This window comes from Neophocaena asiaeorientalis, unplaced genomic scaffold (genome assembly GCF_003031525.2).
Source record: "Neophocaena asiaeorientalis asiaeorientalis breed wild unplaced genomic scaffold, Neophocaena_asiaeorientalis_V1.1 scaffold87, whole genome shotgun sequence".
NCBI lineage: Eukaryota > Metazoa > Chordata > Mammalia > Artiodactyla > Phocoenidae > Neophocaena > Neophocaena asiaeorientalis.
In genome coordinates this window covers 628,577-646,767 of record NW_020175432.1, presented here as the reverse complement: position 1 = coordinate 646,767, position 18,191 = coordinate 628,577, and the positions used below count along the sequence as shown (strand labels likewise).

At 58.1% G+C, this 18,191-nt stretch overlaps 1 protein-coding gene across 1 annotated transcript in view; it reads left to right on the top strand.

Moving 5' to 3' along the window:
• The first annotated feature begins 8,654 nt into the window (after window positions 1-8,654).
• NOTCH3 (notch receptor 3) overlaps window positions 8,655-18,191 on the top strand; it is a 33,528-nt gene continuing 23,991 nt past the window's right edge. Inside the window, exons 1-9 of the mRNA XM_024767288.1 lie at window positions 8,655-8,839; window positions 11,573-11,651; window positions 14,917-15,059; window positions 15,140-15,478; window positions 15,571-15,693; window positions 15,771-16,004; window positions 16,875-17,030; window positions 17,119-17,304; window positions 17,923-18,036. Of these exons, the coding sequence (XP_024623056.1) occupies window positions 8,725-8,839; window positions 11,573-11,651; window positions 14,917-15,059; window positions 15,140-15,478; window positions 15,571-15,693; window positions 15,771-16,004; window positions 16,875-17,030; window positions 17,119-17,304; window positions 17,923-18,036 (1,489 nt within the window). The 5' untranslated portion in view covers window positions 8,655-8,724. The remainder of the gene's footprint in view (window positions 8,840-11,572; window positions 11,652-14,916; window positions 15,060-15,139; window positions 15,479-15,570; window positions 15,694-15,770; window positions 16,005-16,874; window positions 17,031-17,118; window positions 17,305-17,922; window positions 18,037-18,191) is intronic.

Sequence of the window (18,191 nt, the reverse complement as noted above, 5' to 3'; positions counted from 1 at the left end):
TGAATTGAATCAGAGTAGAAAGTTCTATTGGACAGTGCTGATGAGGGTATTCCTAGCTTAAGAGTAGGGGGCTGGCTCCTGACACCTCACCAAGGGAGGACCATCATGGGCAGGCAGGTGGATGTCCAGACTCCTCTCCAGCCAGGCCCTGGGCAGCGCCCATGATCTCCCTCCTGGTCATGACTCCAGGCCTTATGAGGTCAAGTTCTCTCGCCACTGCCTGGGAAAGATCCCTGGAAAAACAGCTCTTGGCTCTGTTAGGATATGTGAGATTCTGGACTCAGCACAGGAAGGGACCAGCTCCCTGAATAGCCATCTGGGGTCTGAGGCCTGTCTCTCCAGTTCCCGGAATCTTCTGTTCCAAATTAACCATAGTTGCTGCTGATTCTTTCTGGGGACTCCTGGCTCCAGCCTCCAAGTGAGGGCCATACAAGCCGAAGGTGAACCACCCAGCCCCAGGCTGGTCACAGCAGTAACTTCTATCTCCCTAGCGTTTTCCTGGCCTCTGGGAACACTGTCATGACTTGCAGCAGCGTGATAAATCAGTCTGGGGACCCAGCAGACATCAGAAATACATTCTCTTATCTCTGGGATGGGCCTGCCTGGCCAAAGCCTGCCTGCTGGTCACCCGCTCTGTCCTCCCTTGTCCCCAGCGTAACATCCTTTCACTCATCGTATGTGTCAGGAGCTGTTCTAGGCCCTAGGGATAGGGTGCGAACAAGGACACAGCCCCCATTCTGGAATTAACTGAGAAGAGGCAGAGAGAGCCATGCAGGTGTGTGACAGGGCTCAGGAAAGACTTCCCTACCTGGGGTACAGACCTTTCAGGGAGTGGGAAGCAGTAAATAGGAAGGTCAGAGGCTGGAATAAGCTTGGGCTACTGGAGTTAACAGCGTGGAGATTAGTGCCTGCTGCAGCAGAGGGAGAGCGGGAGGCGTGTGGAAGAAGAGGCCACAGTCAGACCGCCAGGGGCTTCGAGAGTTTGGATTTGATTCTCAAGGGAAGCCAGGGAGGGTTTTCAGCAGGGAAGGGACATGGTTTGCATTTTGAGAAGCTCCTTGTAGCGGCTGAACAGTCCCACGCAAGAGCGAGAGTGAGGAGACAGGCTCAGGGCTGCGCACAGCTTCAGGACCGGACGGTCCAACAGCCCCGACAAGAGCCGGGACCCCCAGGGCCCTACCCATCCCGCCCCCCGCCAGGGTGGGAGCAGTGCCCCTCTGGGGCCGGGGAGATGGGCGAGAGGAGGAGGGAACCCGGGACCTCAGCTTGGGGCGAAGGTTTGGGGCGAGGAGGCCTGCGTGCAGGATGAGGACCGTGTGTCCAGGGGGGGCGGTGGGTCTGGTGACCGTTGCCAGGGTGACGGGGAAAGGGCTGATGGTTAACCGGAATGGGTAGCAGTTGTCTGGGTGACCGAAGAGGCCCAGGAGAGGGCTGACGGGAGGCCTCGGACAGTTGCCGGGGTGACAGGGTCCGCTGACGGTTGCCAGGGTAACGAGAAGGCGCCGTCTTCCTCCTCCGCTGCTGCAGGCGGGAGAAAGGCGGTGTGGTGGGGGGCGGGGAGAAAAGCGATCGCGTTGATTGGGCAGAGTCCTGGAAAGTGAGCCAATAGCGACTAGTGGCTCTGCCCCCCCCAACCCCGCCTCTCCCAGCCTGAGCCAATCCGGGAGCGTCTTTCTTAGAGCCAGGGGCTCAGAGACCTCATCACTTCATGAGGGAGCTGGCCCCCGGAGGGATTGGACTCTGTCTAAGGCCCCTTCCAGGCTCAAGCCTCTCCCTCTCCCTCTCCCTTCTCTGAGGTCCCGCCTCCAGATCACCTTACATCCTTTACTCACTCATCATTCATTCATCCGCTCACCCACTCATTTACCTGTCCTCGCTACCAGCTGTAATCCGTGGCCCCGCACCAGAGGAGGGATGGGGGAGACAAAGCCGGGCAGACTCTCCCAGGCCTGAGTGGAATGCGGGCCGGGGGGTGAGGGGTGGGGCACCTACCTGGAGGAGGGCAGGGAAGGCCTTAGAGCTGACTCCTGCAAGAATGTGCTCCAATCCACAGAAGCCTCCCATGCACGGGTGGTTTAGCATTTCTGTGAGACTGGGAGGAATGTTTGGGATAGGAAGACATGGGATCACAAAGGGCTTCGAATCCCAGGCCAGGAGCTTGCTCCCAGTGTGGTGGGGACCGCAGGGGAGAGTCCCGGACAGATCTGTGTGTCTGGAATATTACTTCGGGGTTGGTGAGGGGGCAGGACCAGGGACGGAAGATTGAAGATGGGGAGGCCTGGAAGGAGGATGGGCATGGTCCAGGCAGTAGAGGACGAGGTCTAAGTCCAGGCACTTGGGGGAGGAGCAGATATGCAGGGAAAGCCAGAAGCAGGTTTGGGGCATGTTCAGCCTGAGGGGGCTGGACCCCTGAGGCAGGGACCTAGAAGCACCTTTGTCTTTAATGGGTTAAAGACAAAGATGACCGAGCCAGCATCCATGTACCGTGGGGTAGAAGGGCACTGAAGCTGGGAGAGAGAATGAAGTCTCCCCAGAAGAAAGTGGAGAACAAGACTGGAGACTGAGCCCTGGAGGCCCCCAACATCTAAGGGACAGGCAGAGGAGAGAAACCAAAGAGGTAGGAGGGGAAGCAGGTAAGCATGATGCCCCAGCAGGGGGGGGGGCGGGGAGGTCAGGAGGAGGGGTATAGCCCATGGTGTCAAAAGCTGCTGAGAGATTGAGAGGATTGAGCCATGCAGATCATGAGGGAGGAAACCTGAGAGTGGGGGCTGAGGACAGAGGGCTTGGATGCTCTGAATGTGGTTAAGCAGGGATGGGAGGGAAGAGTGGGGACCCCAGTCAGGATCCTGGAGGGAACAACTGGCACATTCAAATGGGACAATTTGAGGCAGGTTTGCTTCAGGGACCGTATACAGCAGGCAGGGTTTGGGGAAAGCAACAGGGGTTAGTGCAGCACCCCCAGCGAGCACCCCTGAAGAGCCATTACCATCTCCGGATCCCCCTGACCTGACGGGGAAAGGGGAAGGAAGGATGTTAGCAGAACTCAGGGAGAGGTTTGTGTGGACTATGTGGACAGGGCCTCTGGTCAAGCAACACAGTCAGCCGAGGTGGTGACCCTACAGGGAAAGATACAGGAGAATTAATATCGTGTTCTCTCTTCCCCCCCACCCCCACTTCATCTTCTGCCAGTGCCTCCTATTGGCCAAACCCACCTGGAAGCCCGAGGACAAGGATGTCCGTTGATACAGTCTGTAGAGGTCAGCCTCTTGGGGCATAGAGCAGAGCGGAGAAGGGGAAGAACGGAGGGAGCAGTGCGGGGGTGGGGGGGAGATGCAGGGGAGAGAGAAAGGAGCTTGGGGAAGGGCTGTGTGTGTGTGAGATGAGCATTTGCTGCAGATTTCACTTTGTCACAGAAGAGACCTCAACCTCTGGCCACAGGAGGAGGTAATGAAAAGCCCTAGGAAGGTGCTCCCCTTCTCTGAAGCAGGAGGAAAGGTGGGAGGACAAGTGCCACACCTGCAGGAAGGAAGGAAGACGAGTTTCAGCAGCCAGGGAGGCAAGGAGGCAGTTAAAGGACATTGGAGTGTCATAGTTCAGAGGTGAGCTGGAGGAGGTGGGGTCCTGGGTAAGGCCATGGACGAGGAAGGCTGGAGTGGTCTGAGCCCAAAGCCCATGAGGCCAAGACCTCCATTGGATGTCCTGCCCAGTGGAGGGTCTTAAGGCAGGGAAACCACTGCCTCCACCCCAGAAGGGGTGGGGTATGGCCTCCCTGCTTCCCCTGCCCAGAGCGGCAGAACCAGTAGGTGCTTGATTACAGTTAAGTTCCCTTCTTTTCCTTCCCCTTTCTTCCACATTCAGCCCTCACATCCACTCCTCCTCCAGGAAGCCCCACCAGCCCCCATCCCTTCCTCTGACTGAGCTCTGATCTAACAGAGGCCAGACATGTCTGTGTCCAGACAGGGACATCTCAAAGGCTGGCTCTGAGCAAGGTTCGGGTCCCAGCTCCTGGGTCCTGCTCTTCCCCCGAGATGTGCTGGGTATATTCATTCATTCAACTGACAATTATTTTACCTACTATGTGCCAGGCTCTGTGCTAGACATTGGGGATTCAGTAGTCAGCAAGACAGAGGCCCACAGAGCTCAGAATGACGTGGGAGCCAGGTAGGGTCACATGGAGTGGTCGGAGTTGAAACGGAAGAGGCCGTAGGAGCCAGAGGAGACCATGGGAAACTGCAGGGAAGGTTCCCTGGGAGAAGAAATGGCAGTGTTATTTTTTCCAGCCTCGATCACATCAACTTCCCCCTGCTAAAACCCTCCAGTGGTGTCCACTGTACTTTTCATACAACCCCAGACCCTTTGGCCCCTTGGAACTTGGCCCCCATCAGCTTCCCTGAGCTCCCTCCCCTTGCTCACTCTGCACTCAGCACCCTGGCCTCGTTGCTGTTCTTCTTTTCTACCCACCCCTTTCTCCTCTGGGCCTTTGCACTTGCTGTTCCCTCTGCCTGGAACACGCTTCCAGGCTGTTTGCCTCGCTGGCTTGTTCTCCTCCTTCAGATCTTAGTTCTAATGTCCCCTTGTCAGCGAGGCCTATCCTGACCCCCTAGAACTGAAATCTCTTCATCTCTCATGCACATTCTATAGTTCTTATTTGTTTGTCTTCTTGTTACTTGTTTGTCTCCCCTATCAGGGCAAAAACCTCTGTCTTTGTCACCTCTACCTATCATAGGGCCTGGCACCAAGTAGTTACTCAGTATACGTTTGTCAAATGACTGAATGAAGGTGAGAAGAGCTGGAGGGTCAGAGTGAGCCGTCAGGTGAATGGAGTCTCCCGAATATGAGAAAGGTGTTCCTGGCAGTGGGCACAGCCTGTGCAAAAACCGGGAAGCCTGGGAGACAGGGAAGGGGAACTGGCAAGGTGAGGAGGGTGTCACTCTGGGCAGCGGGGAGCCAGGGAGGCAGTGGCCTTGAGCCACTTGAGCATGAGAGAGCCCCAGGGAGGCAGTGGCCAGGATAGCTGGCTGGGTCTGCAGCCCACAAGCCCTGGGATCCAGCCTTCCCACTGTTGCCCAGGCCCCATACCCACCAGCTCTCTCTCCTGCTGGTTCTTGTTGGGCTCCCATGGCCCACTGCCTGGGTGTGACAGCCTGGCCCCAGCTTCCATGTGTAGAGGACAGGACTGTGGTCCCAAGAGGATAAGCCGAGGGCACGTTCTCAGGTTCCCGGTCAGTGGGCCTGGGCCCAGCAGCTGTGTCTTGGCTTGGCCCCAGGACCCGCATCCCTGGGGACTGAGCTCATTGAGGAGAAATGCAGTCCCTGGCCAAGGCAGCCGGCAGGGGCAGGGGAGACAGCTCAAGCCCACCCCTACCCCCACCATGTTGGGAACTGGGCAGCTGTCTGCTGCAAAGCCGTGGGAATAATTGCTCTGACTGTCCTGTCCCTCAAGGATCCAAACACCTTGGGCTATTCCGGCCACTGTGGCTGGAGGGCAGCAGAAACCTGGAGAGGGGATGCTCACCTTCTGCCTTGCTGAGTGGGTGCCCTCAGAGTTTGGAGGCTTCAGAAAGGGACTGACACCAGTAGGGTATCTTCCTTTTGTCCCCACTCCCCCGATGCTGTACTCACCATTATTGCTCCCTCTCTGTCTCTGTCTGCCACAGACCAGGGGCCATTGGATCAACAGGGTAGCAGACTTTGGACTTCCTGCCTAGCAAAATGTGTGTCCAGGTTCTTGGTTGCTCCTTGTGACAGGGAGATCAGCACCTATTAGAGCATCTCTTCCAGCAGAAAGTCCTTTCTCAGATGGGTCAGGGGAGGAGCTAGCCCCCACTGCTGAAGACCCTATCTTTGCCCCCTGGACCCCTAGTCTCTGGACCCCCAGATCCCTAGAATGGTACTGAAGAGAGTGGTCTGGGCCCCCAGTGGTGGCTCTTCTGCGCTAAGCATCCCAAGTCCTTCAGCCACTTCTGGAGTCACCAAACTCTCCCATGTTGCCCCCTCAGTGCCCACCTCATGCTGGGTGATGCCTGGCGCCTCGGGAGCCCCCAGTATAGAGGAGCAAAGAAAGAGCAGGATACAGACACCCCCAGCCCCCTGTGGACAAGGCCGAGCGGTAGGGCAAGAGGGCACTAGGAGAGCTGGTGGTGGGGAGCAGAGAGGGCTTCCTGGAACTGGAATCTTGAAGAATAGGAGTTCATCAGGTACAGGAATGGAGGACGGATAGGCATGCTAGAAAGAGGGACCAGCATGGAGAAAACAGTGGCATGTGCAGGAAGTAGTAGAGCATTCCCCGTAACTAGAAGGAAATGCATTTTTATTTATTTATTTTTGGCCACGCTGCGTGGCATGTAGGATCTCAGTTCCCTGACCAGGGATTGAACCCGGGCCACGGCAGTGAAAGCCTGGAATCTGGGACTTCCCTGGTGGTCCAGTGGCTAAGACTCCAGGCTCCCACTGCAGGGGGCCCAGGTTCGATCCCTGGTCTGGGAACTAGATCCCACATGCCGCAACTAAGAGTCTGCATGCCACAGCGAAGATCTAGCACGCGGCAACGAAGATCCTGCGTGCCGCAACTAAGACCCGGCGCAGCCAAGTAAATAAATATTTTTTAAAAAGAAAGAAAGCAAGCCTGGAATCCTCACCACTAGGACACCGGGGGAACTCCTATGAAATGCATTTTTAAAGAGAACACATCTGCTGTGAGTTCCTGCTTGGGGAGGAAGCAATGTAAAAGGGTCCTTCTAACTAGCTGGGTGTCCCAGGCAGAAGGAACAACCTGAGCAAAGGCCATCAGAGTGCAGAGCCTGCTGGGTGAAGATGGAGTTTGCCTCAGTGTGATGACGAAGGGGACAGGAGGGGCTGGAGAGGGGCCGAAGGCTCTGAAAGCAGGGCTGGGGGGCTTGGATTTCCTCCTGGGGTGACGGGCATGGGAAGGACTTAGGCGGCACCTGCCCCATGGGCCTGTTGACTCAGCACGCTCACAGTGAGTAAGCCCTTCTTATTGTGCAACTCTTGTCCTTTTCTCTGCCCAGTCCCCACCCCCATTCCCATCCCTCTCACTCCACGTGGCCTGGAGTCACTCAGACTTGGGTTCAAATCTTAGCTCTTCCTCTAGAAAGCCTTCAGCAAGTCGCCATAAGATGGGCAGATACCCACCCCCATGGGGGCTGACCCATAAGATGGGTGGATAGCTCTCCTCCCAGATGGAGGTTGCACTCATAAGTTGAGAGTGGCAGGACATCCTCAGTTCCTGTCCCCTGTGGCTGGGCTATCTGCCAGCCTCAGCAGGGCTGGGGGTCATCTCCCATACTGGGCCCGGTCAGTTGTGACTGTCTCCCACCTTGGTGCCCCATGCTTAGGCCCAGTGTTTAGCTGCCTCGTGGGCGACGCTCAGGCTCCTCGGTTTCAGCACCTCACCCCCAACCCATTCCTCCCTGCAGCCTCATCACCGAGCCAAATACTTACAGGTCAGCCTGGCCTCTTTCTCCTCCTCCTCAGGGCCAGCCCGACCCCTGAGCTGCCCACTCTCCCCTCCCTCCCGACTTGACTCTGCCCCCTCCTCTGGGTGCAGACCTGTCTCTGCTGGGATGTCTTTCTTCCAGTTCTGGGCTGAGCCCCTCCGAACCCTTCTCAGTGACGCCCTCCCTGGGGGAGGAAACTGTATCCCCAGCCTCTGGAACAAAGCCGGACATAGAGCTGGAGCTTTATATTTATTTGTTGAATAAATGAATGAATGAATAAGTAACCCCCCCTCCCCCAGCAGAGCCCTCACCGACCCCTCTGCATGCCCTCCCCAGATTCGTCCCTCCCTCTGGCCCAGCCCTAAGCCCACAGTGCTGGGGGTGTCTGTGTCTGGTTTTTTCTTCCCTAGACTGAGAGCTTCTCTAGGGCTGGGCATGGGGCCTTTCTGGGGCCCCCATTCTTGCCACAGGGACAGAGCCCACTGCAGGGTGGCTTTGCAGTATGACTGATTTTGGAGAAGACAGTTTGATCAAATTGAGCAAGACTGGCTGATTGGCAAAGTTGTGTAGGGTATGGGGTGGGGCTGGGGGGTGGGTTGGACTTTTGGGGTTCACACAGGGTAGTGAGGAGGAAGGGGTTGCTTTCAGGGAGGGCTGAGAGTAAGAAGGGTTGTGGGTGTTTGGTAGCACACATGAGGCTGCAAAAATCGCCCAAGGCTCAAGGTCTGGCTGGGCCTGAGTTTAGAGTTTGTGAGTGTTTCAGATTTTAAGTCCCCAGGAAGCTCTGTGCATGCCTCTGCATTTGTGCATCCTGGCTGTGTGTTCATGAGCCTTGCAGGACGTGCCTGGCTTCAGTTTCGGGGTGTCGGGGGTGGGGGAGTATCTGTGTTTGTGTCTTGGCTCTGTGTGTGTCTCCCGCTCTGGATGGCTGTTGCGGAGCAGGGGTGATGTTCAGGAGGCTGGGTGTGTCTGTCACGCTGGTTGGGCCCGCGTCTCACCGCATAGCTGGCCTGAATTTCCAAGAGGGTCTTCGGGTCCCAGGCTGTGTGGGTGGAGGGTGGGCAGGGACCCCGGGAGGCCAGGCTGGGGGCGGGGGAGCTCAGGGCTGGCCCCGGGGCGGAGCGAGCCGCCCAGGGCTGGGGGCGGGGCTGTCCGGCAGTCTCACTTCAGCGAAGTTGGCGGCGCGGAGGCTGTCCCCGGACGCGCCAGGAGCCCAGGGAAGGAGGGAGGAGGGAGGAGGGAGGAGGAAGGGTCGCGGCCGGCCGCCATGGGGCCGGGGCCCCGGGGCCGCCGCCGCCGTCGCCTGATGTCGCCGCCGCCACCCCTGCCGTCCGTGCGGACGCTGCCCTTATTGCTACTGCTAGCGGGGCCGGGGGCTGCAGGTGAGGGGCCGGGACCTGGCGGGCGGGATGGGGTGAGTGGGTGGGGGAAGGGTAAGAACGGAGTGCCAGGCCTCCCCGAGTCTGGGGCTGGCGGGCCTGGGAACCAAGGACCAGAGAGCGGAGACAGGGAGCGCAGGAGCCCGGGGACTGTGTGGCAGTCCCGGGGGTCAGGGACCCAGAATTGGGAGTGGGGGCGAGGCAGGACCCCAGAAGCCCGAGGAACTGGCGCCCAGGGGAGAGCTGAGCTGGGAATGAAGGGACACAGGAGCCCAGGACTGGGAGCTCGAGGTGCGGGGATCAAGATTGGCGCGGGGGCGTGGGTAACCAAGAATCTGGGGCTCTCTCACAACCTACGCCCGTCTGGAGTCCTGGGAAGGTCACGATTGGAACCCAAGTACCCCTACGTCGGGGACCCCTCACACAAAAGCCCCCCACCCTACTCCGAGCAGGGCTGGCCGGGCGGGGGGCGGGGAGGTGGCGCGAAGTTCTCGGAGCTCTAAACTCGGAGAAAACTTCCCAGGCCGGAGCGCGGCAAGACCCGGACCCAGAGCTGGAGCTGGAGCCAGAGCTGCGCCCGCGCCCCTTCCCCCGCCCGCGGCCCCGCTCCCGCCCCTGGCTGCCAGGACCGGACGGCCCCGGGACCCCGTCCCCGCCTTGGGAAGGGAGGGGAGGGCAGGGGGCGCGAGCCCACGTGCTCCTCTCCGGCTCCGGCGCCCCCTCCCCGCAGCCCGAGCCCCTCCCCAGCCTGCCGAGGGCCCCCGCCCCTCCCCCTCCCCACTCTCCCCTCCCCCGCCCGGGACAATGGCCGCGCCGTCTAGACACCCCCTCCCCCCGGCCAGCCTCGCGCTTTCTTTGCCAGACAAAGCGGGACAGCGGCGGGGCCCGGGCCGGGGCTGCAGAGGTGCACCCCGTAAAGGGAGGCCTGGCCGGCAGGGAAGGGATGCGGGCCGAGTGGCCCTGGCCCTGGGTCTCTGGACCCTGACGTGGGGCTCAGCACTGGGAGGGGTGGGGGCTGCGGGAGGAAATGGGCCTCCCCAGCTCAGCCCCGGGGTCGATGGGGCAGGACCAGGCAGGAGCAGCCGCCCCTGCGAGGCCAGCGCACACCCACATGGCCTGTCACACATTCACAGGACACACAGTCTTGGGTCGCACATGCAGAGATGCGGACGTGCGCGTGCGCACACACGCACAGAGTACACCTGCAGAGGAATACACCCAGCTCACACAAGGCACAGACATTCACAGCTCACGTGTTCACACTCGCATGCACATACAGTGACACATGTTCACACATACCCTGCACCACCAGCCCAAGACCTCACACACACTGCCTGCACACACTCAGATGCACGTAGATGGAAGGACATGCCTACACCCAGCTCACACATGCAGACAGACGGGCCCATCCAACCCATACAGAGACACACCCAGGCACACAGAGGTCACACACAGACACACAGCTATATACCCAGATACATAGTTCACATACATGGACACACAAAAAGTTTCAGTCTATAAACCTCTACATCCATGCAGGTCACGCAAACACACATGTGGCTCACAGGGCCCACAGCTCAGCAGGGCCCACGGCTTGTGTCATGTGGCCCCCAGTGTGAGTTCGCAAACACCCACGGGCTCCTGTCTGGGTAATAGTGTCCTGTCTGCTTGTCCCTTGAGGAAGGGGACAGAAGCCCTGTTTGGTGCATTCCCATGTCCAGCTTAATTTGTTCTATGTCTCCCTTTTTTTTTTTTTTTTTTTTTGCATCGGCAGGCGGACTCTCAACCACTGCGCCACCAGGGAAGCCCCTATCTCTCCCTTTTTATCTGTCTCTGTCCATCTCTGTCTCCCTTTTTAATCTGTCTCTGTCCATCTCTATCTCCTTCTCTCTGCCTGCTTCTAGTTTCGTCTTTTATGTCTGTCTCTGTTTTTCTAATTTCCTCTTCCTCTCCCTCTCTCTCTCTCTCTCTCTCTCTCTCTCATACATGCACACACAGGCACACATGCACACAGCAGCCCCACACCTGCTGGCACACACAATTCTCCACTAGCTCACACCCCGCCACACCCCTGACCCATCTGACAGGACAGTTCGACTGTGCCACACCCCAGAGGGACACAGCCCTCAGGGATGGCGACGCTGGACAGGGCAGCCCACATCTTGTGCCGGCTGCCCCTCCCTTCAATACAAACCCTATCCCTGCAACACCCAATGCTGGAGGCACATGGAGTACATGCCTTGGCATCTCTCCCCAGACCTAGCACACAGGCCTGCCCAGCTGGAGTAGATGCCCAACATCAGTGGAAGGAAGACCCATATGCCCCTAGGACTCCCCGCCACTGCCCCCTCCACAACCCCAGGATCTGGGCACACTGTCCCAGACCTCCCTTCAACACTCAGCAGCACCCTCACTTCCTGCCTTAGCATCCCCCCACCCCCACCCCACATTCTGGCAGCTTCTGAGTGCCCACATCTGGCATAAGTCGGCCCCTTCTCCTGCCCACCCCTGCCTTGTGGTTCCCAGGGCTCGAGCTGGCAGGGACAGCTGCAGCCCTAACAGCTGGGGCCAGGGTGGGGGGCCGTGGGAACTGTGGATGGGGGGCTCCCAGCACTCGCAGAGACGCCCCCAGCCTGGTGCAGCTGTTGCCTGGGGGAGGAAAGGAGGGAGTCTCACTCTGGGCTGGGGTTCCTGGGTGCCTTCCTGACACCCCCACCTTCCTTCACCCCTACCCAGCGCCCCCTTGCCTGGATGGAAGCCCGTGTGCGAATGGAGGTCGCTGCACCCAGCTGCCCTCTCGGGAGGCTGCCTGCCTGTGAGTGCCTGGCTCTGAGCCATGAGTGGGCCCTGTCCGGGGAGGCGGTCTGTCTTCTCCCCCTGCCTCTGTGTTCATCACAGAGGCTTCTACCACTTCCTACGTGTGTGTGGCTTGGGCAACCCCTTGTTTCCCCACTGAATGCAGCAGAGTTAGGAGCAGAGGCTCTGGAGTCTGCCTGGCCTGGGTTCAAATCCCGTATCATGTTGCTGATGGCCTAAGACTTAAAACTCTTTAAGCCCCAGTGTCCCAGTCTTGAAAATGGGCCCACCAACGCCAACTTCACAGAATTCTCTGCTGCCTGAGGTCTTGTGTAAATCCCCTGATGGACAGGTAGTTACTCAATCAACAAATTTTCAGGCACTAGTGACAGTGGCTTGGTAGTAGTGGGCACAGCATCTGCACATTCCCACATCTCAAGATTTAGTGGTGGGGACACAAGAGCCCTGATCTGCCACTTTCTTGCTGTGTGACCTTGAGTGAGTCACTTCCCCTCCCTGAACCTCATTGATCTGTGACACAGGGTGCTTCTCCCTGGCTTGTGACCAGAAGGGGCCCCCAAAATGCAATGTTGGATAATGCAAGGAAAGACAGAGGATTGCGGGAGCAGGGCAGGGCCTGGGATATTGCTGAGCAGAGGCAGACAGAACTCAGTTTGAATTCTGGGCTCAAAGCAAGTGCTTTGAGCTCTCTGTGCCTTAGTTTTTGCATCTGGAAAATGGGGCAATAATAGTTCCCTCCTTTATGGGGCTGACTGTAAAGACTGAGACCCTTCCTATGGTGAAATCAGCATGGTGTTGGGCATTCAGTAAATGCTTAATAAATGGGATTATCATTATTAATAATGGTAGGGACACAGGAAATAGGTGCCATAAGGTGGAACCTCTCAAGGTTATGGGGAAACGCTTGGTTCCTTTCTATAATATTATCATTAGTAAAAGCAGCTCACCCACTAGCCGTGGATCGATTCATTAATGTATCCATTTATTCAGCAACATGTGTGCCAGGTCCAAGCTGGGTGGTCTGGGTTGACATTAGAGCCCCTTTGAAGTTACACACGCACTTTGGAGCACCACTGTGGCTCACCTTGGTGGGGGTCTTAGCCTGGTTGAGCGGGTTCCTCGGGTTGGGACGGTGGGAGTCGGGGGTAAAGTGGGACCTTACCCAGAGCTACTCATCTGGGAGGCGGAGCCGCGTGGCCGGGCGCCTGCGTTTGGAGCTCCGCGCCTGGAATGCTGCCGACAGGTGAATGCGCCCGCGGCTGCCCCGCCCCCCGACAGGTGAATCACCGGCCCGCACGGCGGCCCGGAGCCCGGATCGCCCGGAGTGGAGAGAGCTCAGTCCCCAGACCTGGGCCGTGGGAAGCACTCCCCACGCCCCCCACCCCCAGTCTCCTTCAAGGTTCCAAATTCTCGTGTCCTTTCGGGGTCGCCCCAATCTGTCACCCCTCCATGGATCCCCCAACTCTCCCCTTCAAAGTAGGCTCTCAAATCCTTGTCTCTATCTCTTAGTGCTCGCCTCCCCAGCTAGTCCACCCCGCCAAGTCTGTGCTCCCCCCGCCACACACACACCCCAGCCCCCGCCCGTCTCCCGCAAAGCACAGGCGGTTGGGCGGGGCGCGGGCGAAGCTGGATCCAGCCAAACCGGTCGGCAGGGGCGCGGGGCGCAGAGCGTGGGAACCCGCCCGGGGCGCCGGGAGGGGGCCGCGCGGCCACGCCCTGCCTGACGTGGGCGGGGGGCGGTGCGCAGTTCTCGGCGCCCAGAGCAGCACTTCCTCTCCCGGCGAGCACTCTTGGCTGCCGTCCTTGGCCTGAGGGCCTTGGGAGAGGGCGCTTGGGAGCTGGGTTGTCCCCTTCTTACACCACCTGCACCCGGCCGTGCCCCGACTTGTTTCAGTGGGGGTGAGAGGATCTTGTGGGTGACGCTAAAGACTGAGTCAGCTACTTAAGTTTAGCCCCGAGCGACCTGCACAAGCCAGAGGAGGAACCGGCGCGAGGGGTGGGTAGCGTCGGGGGACGGGCCTGGACCCTCTTGTCTCTCCAAGCCCCTCCCTCTGACCCCACCGTCTGGAAGTTTCTGGTCTTAAGACCAACCCCCATATTTACCCGCACATTCAAGGTTGCCTTGGTGGGTTTGGAGGGGGCTGCAGGCTGAAGGACCTTCCTCCAAGAAGAGGGCGCCAGCGTTGGTAGCCACCTCCTCCTCGCAACGGAAGGAAGGGTTGTTATCTGCCCCCAGGAAAGGAGTTGAGGATTGGTGGGGGTTCTCTTGCCTATCCATGTGAGAGTCCATATTCGTGAATGAGGCTATGGGTTGGTACCTGAGTATTTGCCAGGGCAACACATCGTGTTGTTGTGTCCTTCTGTGTATCTGTGTATATTTTGGGGTCTGTCTGTGTGTGCCTGGGAATCTGAGACTTTGCATTTCCCGTTTCCTCTACTCTTCCCCACACAGCCCCATGACCCCCTCCCTCACTGTGAAAATGTATTTGCCTTTTCCCCACCCCCATCACTGTCCTCCTTATCCTGTGTCTTAGTTTCCTGTGGCTACTGTAACAAGTTACCACAAACTGGTTGAAACCGACAGAAATTTATTCTCGCAGTTCTGGAGGCCAGAAGTCTGAAATCAAGGTATTGGCAATCACAGTCTCTCCAACGGCTTTAGCGGAGAGTCCTTCCTTCCCTCTTCTAGCTTCTAGAACCTCCAGGTGTTCCTCCAGTCTCTTCACGTGGCCTTCTCTTTCTCTCAAATCTCCCTTTGCCTTTCACTTGTAAGTAAGGACAGTTGTCACTCAATTTTGGGCCCACCTGGATCATCCAGGGTGATCTCATCTTGACGTCCATCATTTAATTACATCACTAATTACATCTCTTTTTCCAAATAAGGTCACAGTCACAGGTACTGGGACATGGACCTAACTTTTCTGGGGCCACCACTCAACCCGCTACATCTTTCATGGCCCTCATGGCCCTCATGGCCCTCACCACCGCCCCACCCCGGCATGTTGTTTATTAATTCATTATTTGTATATCTTCTCTTTGCCGGACCTGGCTGTGAACATCAGGAAGGTAGGGACCACTTTAATTGTGTTTGCTGCTGTATTCCTCTTGCTAAGAACTTAGTAGGTGCTCAGGGAATATTTGTTGCATGGATGAATGAGTATGTGTGTTTGTTTGCTTGTGTGTTTCTTGTCTTTCTTGTGCGTATCTCTGTGTTTGGGGCCGTCCTGCCCTCACTTTCCCCACCGGGCCATTTCTGCCCACAGGTGCCCCCCAGGCTGGGTGGGTGAACGGTGTCAGCTGGAAGACCCCTGCCATTCCGGCCCCTGTGCTGGCCATGGTGTCTGCCAGAGCTCGGTGGTGGCAGGCACCGCCCGGTTCTCCTGCCGCTGCCCCCGTGGCTTCCGAGGTAAGGGAGGGTCTGGAAGGGAGCCCGGGGCAGGCAAGGGTGTGGTCAGCCCCAGGCTCACCCTTTCTGGTTCCGTCCAGGCCCAGACTGCTCCCTGCCAGACCCCTGCCTCAGCAGCCCCTGTGCCCATGGTGCCCGCTGCTCGGTGGGGTCCGATGGCCGCTACGTCTGCTCCTGCCCACCCGGCTACCAGGGCCGCAGCTGCCGAAGCGACGTGGATGAGTGCCGGATGGGCGGACCCTGCCGCCATGGTGGCACCTGTCTCAACACACCTGGCTCCTTCCGCTGCCAGTGCCCAGCTGGCTACACAGGGCCACTGTGTGAGAGCCCCTTGGTGGCCTGTGCCCCCTCGCCGTGCCGTAACGGGGGCACCTGTAGACAGAGTGGCGACCTCACCTACGACTGTGCCTGCCTTCCTGGTGAGGGAGCTGTACCTAAGGGAGGCAGCAGAGGTGGGGGGACAGCAGGCCAGCCTGGCAATGACCATCCTTGCTTCCTCCTCCCATGCTAGGGTTCGAGGGCCAGAACTGTGAAGTGAATGTGGACGACTGTCCAGGGCACCGATGTCTAAATGGGGGGACGTGTGTGGACGGTGTCAACACCTACAACTGCCAGTGCCCTCCTGAGTGGACAGGTGAGCAGTGGGACTAGAGGGAAGACCTTGGGTCGGCATACACCAGGTGACTAGACTGGTGCATCTGTGTGCCACAGGCCAATTCTGTACGGAGGACGTGGACGAGTGTCAGCTCCAGCCCAACGCTTGCCACAATGGGGGCACTTGCTTCAACACGCTGGGTGGCCACAGCTGTGTGTGTGTCAATGGCTGGACAGGCGAGAGCTGCAGTCAGAATATTGATGACTGTGCCACGGCCGTGTGCTTCCATGGGGCCACCTGCCATGACCGTGTGGCCTCCTTCTACTGTGCCTGCCCCATGGGCAAAACTGGTGAGTGGCTGTTTTCCCTGTAGGCAGCAGGGAGCCATTGATGGTTCTTGAGTAGAGGCAAGGATGGGGTCTGACTTGAGTATTAGAATGATTATGCTGGAAGCTAGCTAGATTTGGGGTGAAGGATAAGCCTGGGAGAGGCCTGGGAGGAGGCTGGCAAACAGTCCAGGGCAAAAACCATGGGAATTTAGAGCTAAACTGTGACTGAGAAAGAGAGGGGGAAAAAGTCCAAAGGGAAGTGGCAAAGGTCAGAGGAGGTGTTTGGGAGGGGGACTTGGAAATGGAGGGAAGGGTATGTCAGACGGAGGGGTACTGCAGAAGCAAAGACTTGATGGTAGGACCCTTTTATAATCAGAAAAAGAATCAGTAGATTTAAAAACAATATGTGGGGCTTCCCTGGTGGCACAGTGGTTGAGAGTCCGCCTGCCGATGCAGGGGACACGGGTTCGTGCCCCGGTCTGGGAAGATCCCACATGCCGCGGAGCTGCTGGGCCCGTGAGCCACGCCCGCTGAGCCTGCGCGTCTGGAGCCTGTGCTCCGCAACGGGAGAGGCCACAACAGTGAGAGGCCCGCGTACCGCAAACAAACAAACAAACAAACAAACAAAAAAACAATATGTGGATGTTTCCAACTTCAAATGGTTCAGAACAAAAGATAGATAAAGCTTATAATAGTTGAATCTATGTGGTGGGTATATGAATAAACTTTTTTGTATGTTTGAACTTTTCACAATAAATGATTGGGGAGAAATAGCTACTAAATACAATGCTGGTTAGTAAAAACAAAACACAAAACCATATTTGGGGGTGTGGGAGCTTTGGGCAGAGCTGGGGGGATATCTGCCCTTGACCTCTACCTACTCCTTCCCAGGACTTCTGTGTCATCTGGATGACGCCTGCGTCAGCAACCCCTGTCACGAGGATGCTATCTGCGACACGAACCCGGTGAACGGCAGGGCCATCTGCACCTGTCCACCTGGCTTCACAGGCGGGGCTTGTGACCAGGACGTGGATGAGTGTTCCATCGGTGAGGGGGCGCTGTCTGAGAGTAGGGAAGGAGGGGAGAGGCGGTGGTCAGCTGGCCACACCTACACCCTCTGTGACTCCTCCTGCAGGTGCCAACCCTTGTGAGCACCTGGGCCGGTGCGTGAACACACAGGGCTCATTCCTGTGCCAGTGCGGCCGTGGCTACACTGGTCCGCGTTGCGAGACAGATGTCAATGAGTGCCTCTCCGGCCCCTGCCGCAACCAGGCCACGTGCCTCGACCGTATAGGCCAGTTTACCTGCATCTGCATGGCAGGTGTGTGGTGGGCGTGGCTGGGGCGGGGCCTGAGGTGGGGAGGCGGGGTGAGAAAAGCCTCAGGCTGGGTGGGGGGGGAGGGAGCTGGGACTGTGAGGCTGAAGCCTGGGATGAGGTGGAGGCGGAGCCAGAGCAGAATCTTGTGCAAGGTTGCAGGCATGGTCAAGTGGAGCCGTTGAACCTCAGATGGGCTGGGAGTGGAGTCTGGACACTATGGGGTGGCAATGACATGAGGGCAGGACCACGGTCTGGAGTGATCAAGGTGGAGCCAGCAGACAGAAATGCACTGATGCCGGGGATGGGATTGAGGCTGGGCACAAGGCTGTGGTGGGCCCTGAGGCTGGGACCTAGGGACAAGACAGAGTCTGGGGACTGGAGAGGGCAAGGGCTGGTCTGAAGGCAAGGCCCATACGGAGTCTCATAAGCCTTGAACCAGTTAGGGCCACAGCTGAATGAAGGTCCAGCCTGAGTCTAAAAACTGAATGTAGGGTTGGGAGGCGGCAAGGCCAAGGCTCAGGGGAACTGTGTGTAAGTGGGAAGGGGGTACGTCCCCCGTTGCTCTCCCTTCAGACCAGAAGCTAACCCCCATTGCCCTAATCCCCTTCCCTCTACCCCCAGGCTTCACAGGCACTTATTGTGAGGTGGACATGGACGAGTGTCAGAGCAGCCCGTGTGTCAACGGCGGAGTCTGCAAGGACAGAGTCAATGGCTTCAGCTGCACCTGCCCCTCGGGTGAGGACTCTGGGCCAGGGAGCCTGAAAAAGACGAGTCTCTGAAGGGGCAAAGGCTCCAGGATGGGAGCTTATAAGACCGTTAGTGGTTACCTATCGTAACAGAAACCACCTTATGAAAAACATTGAAATTAATTTAAAACTAAGTAAATGGAC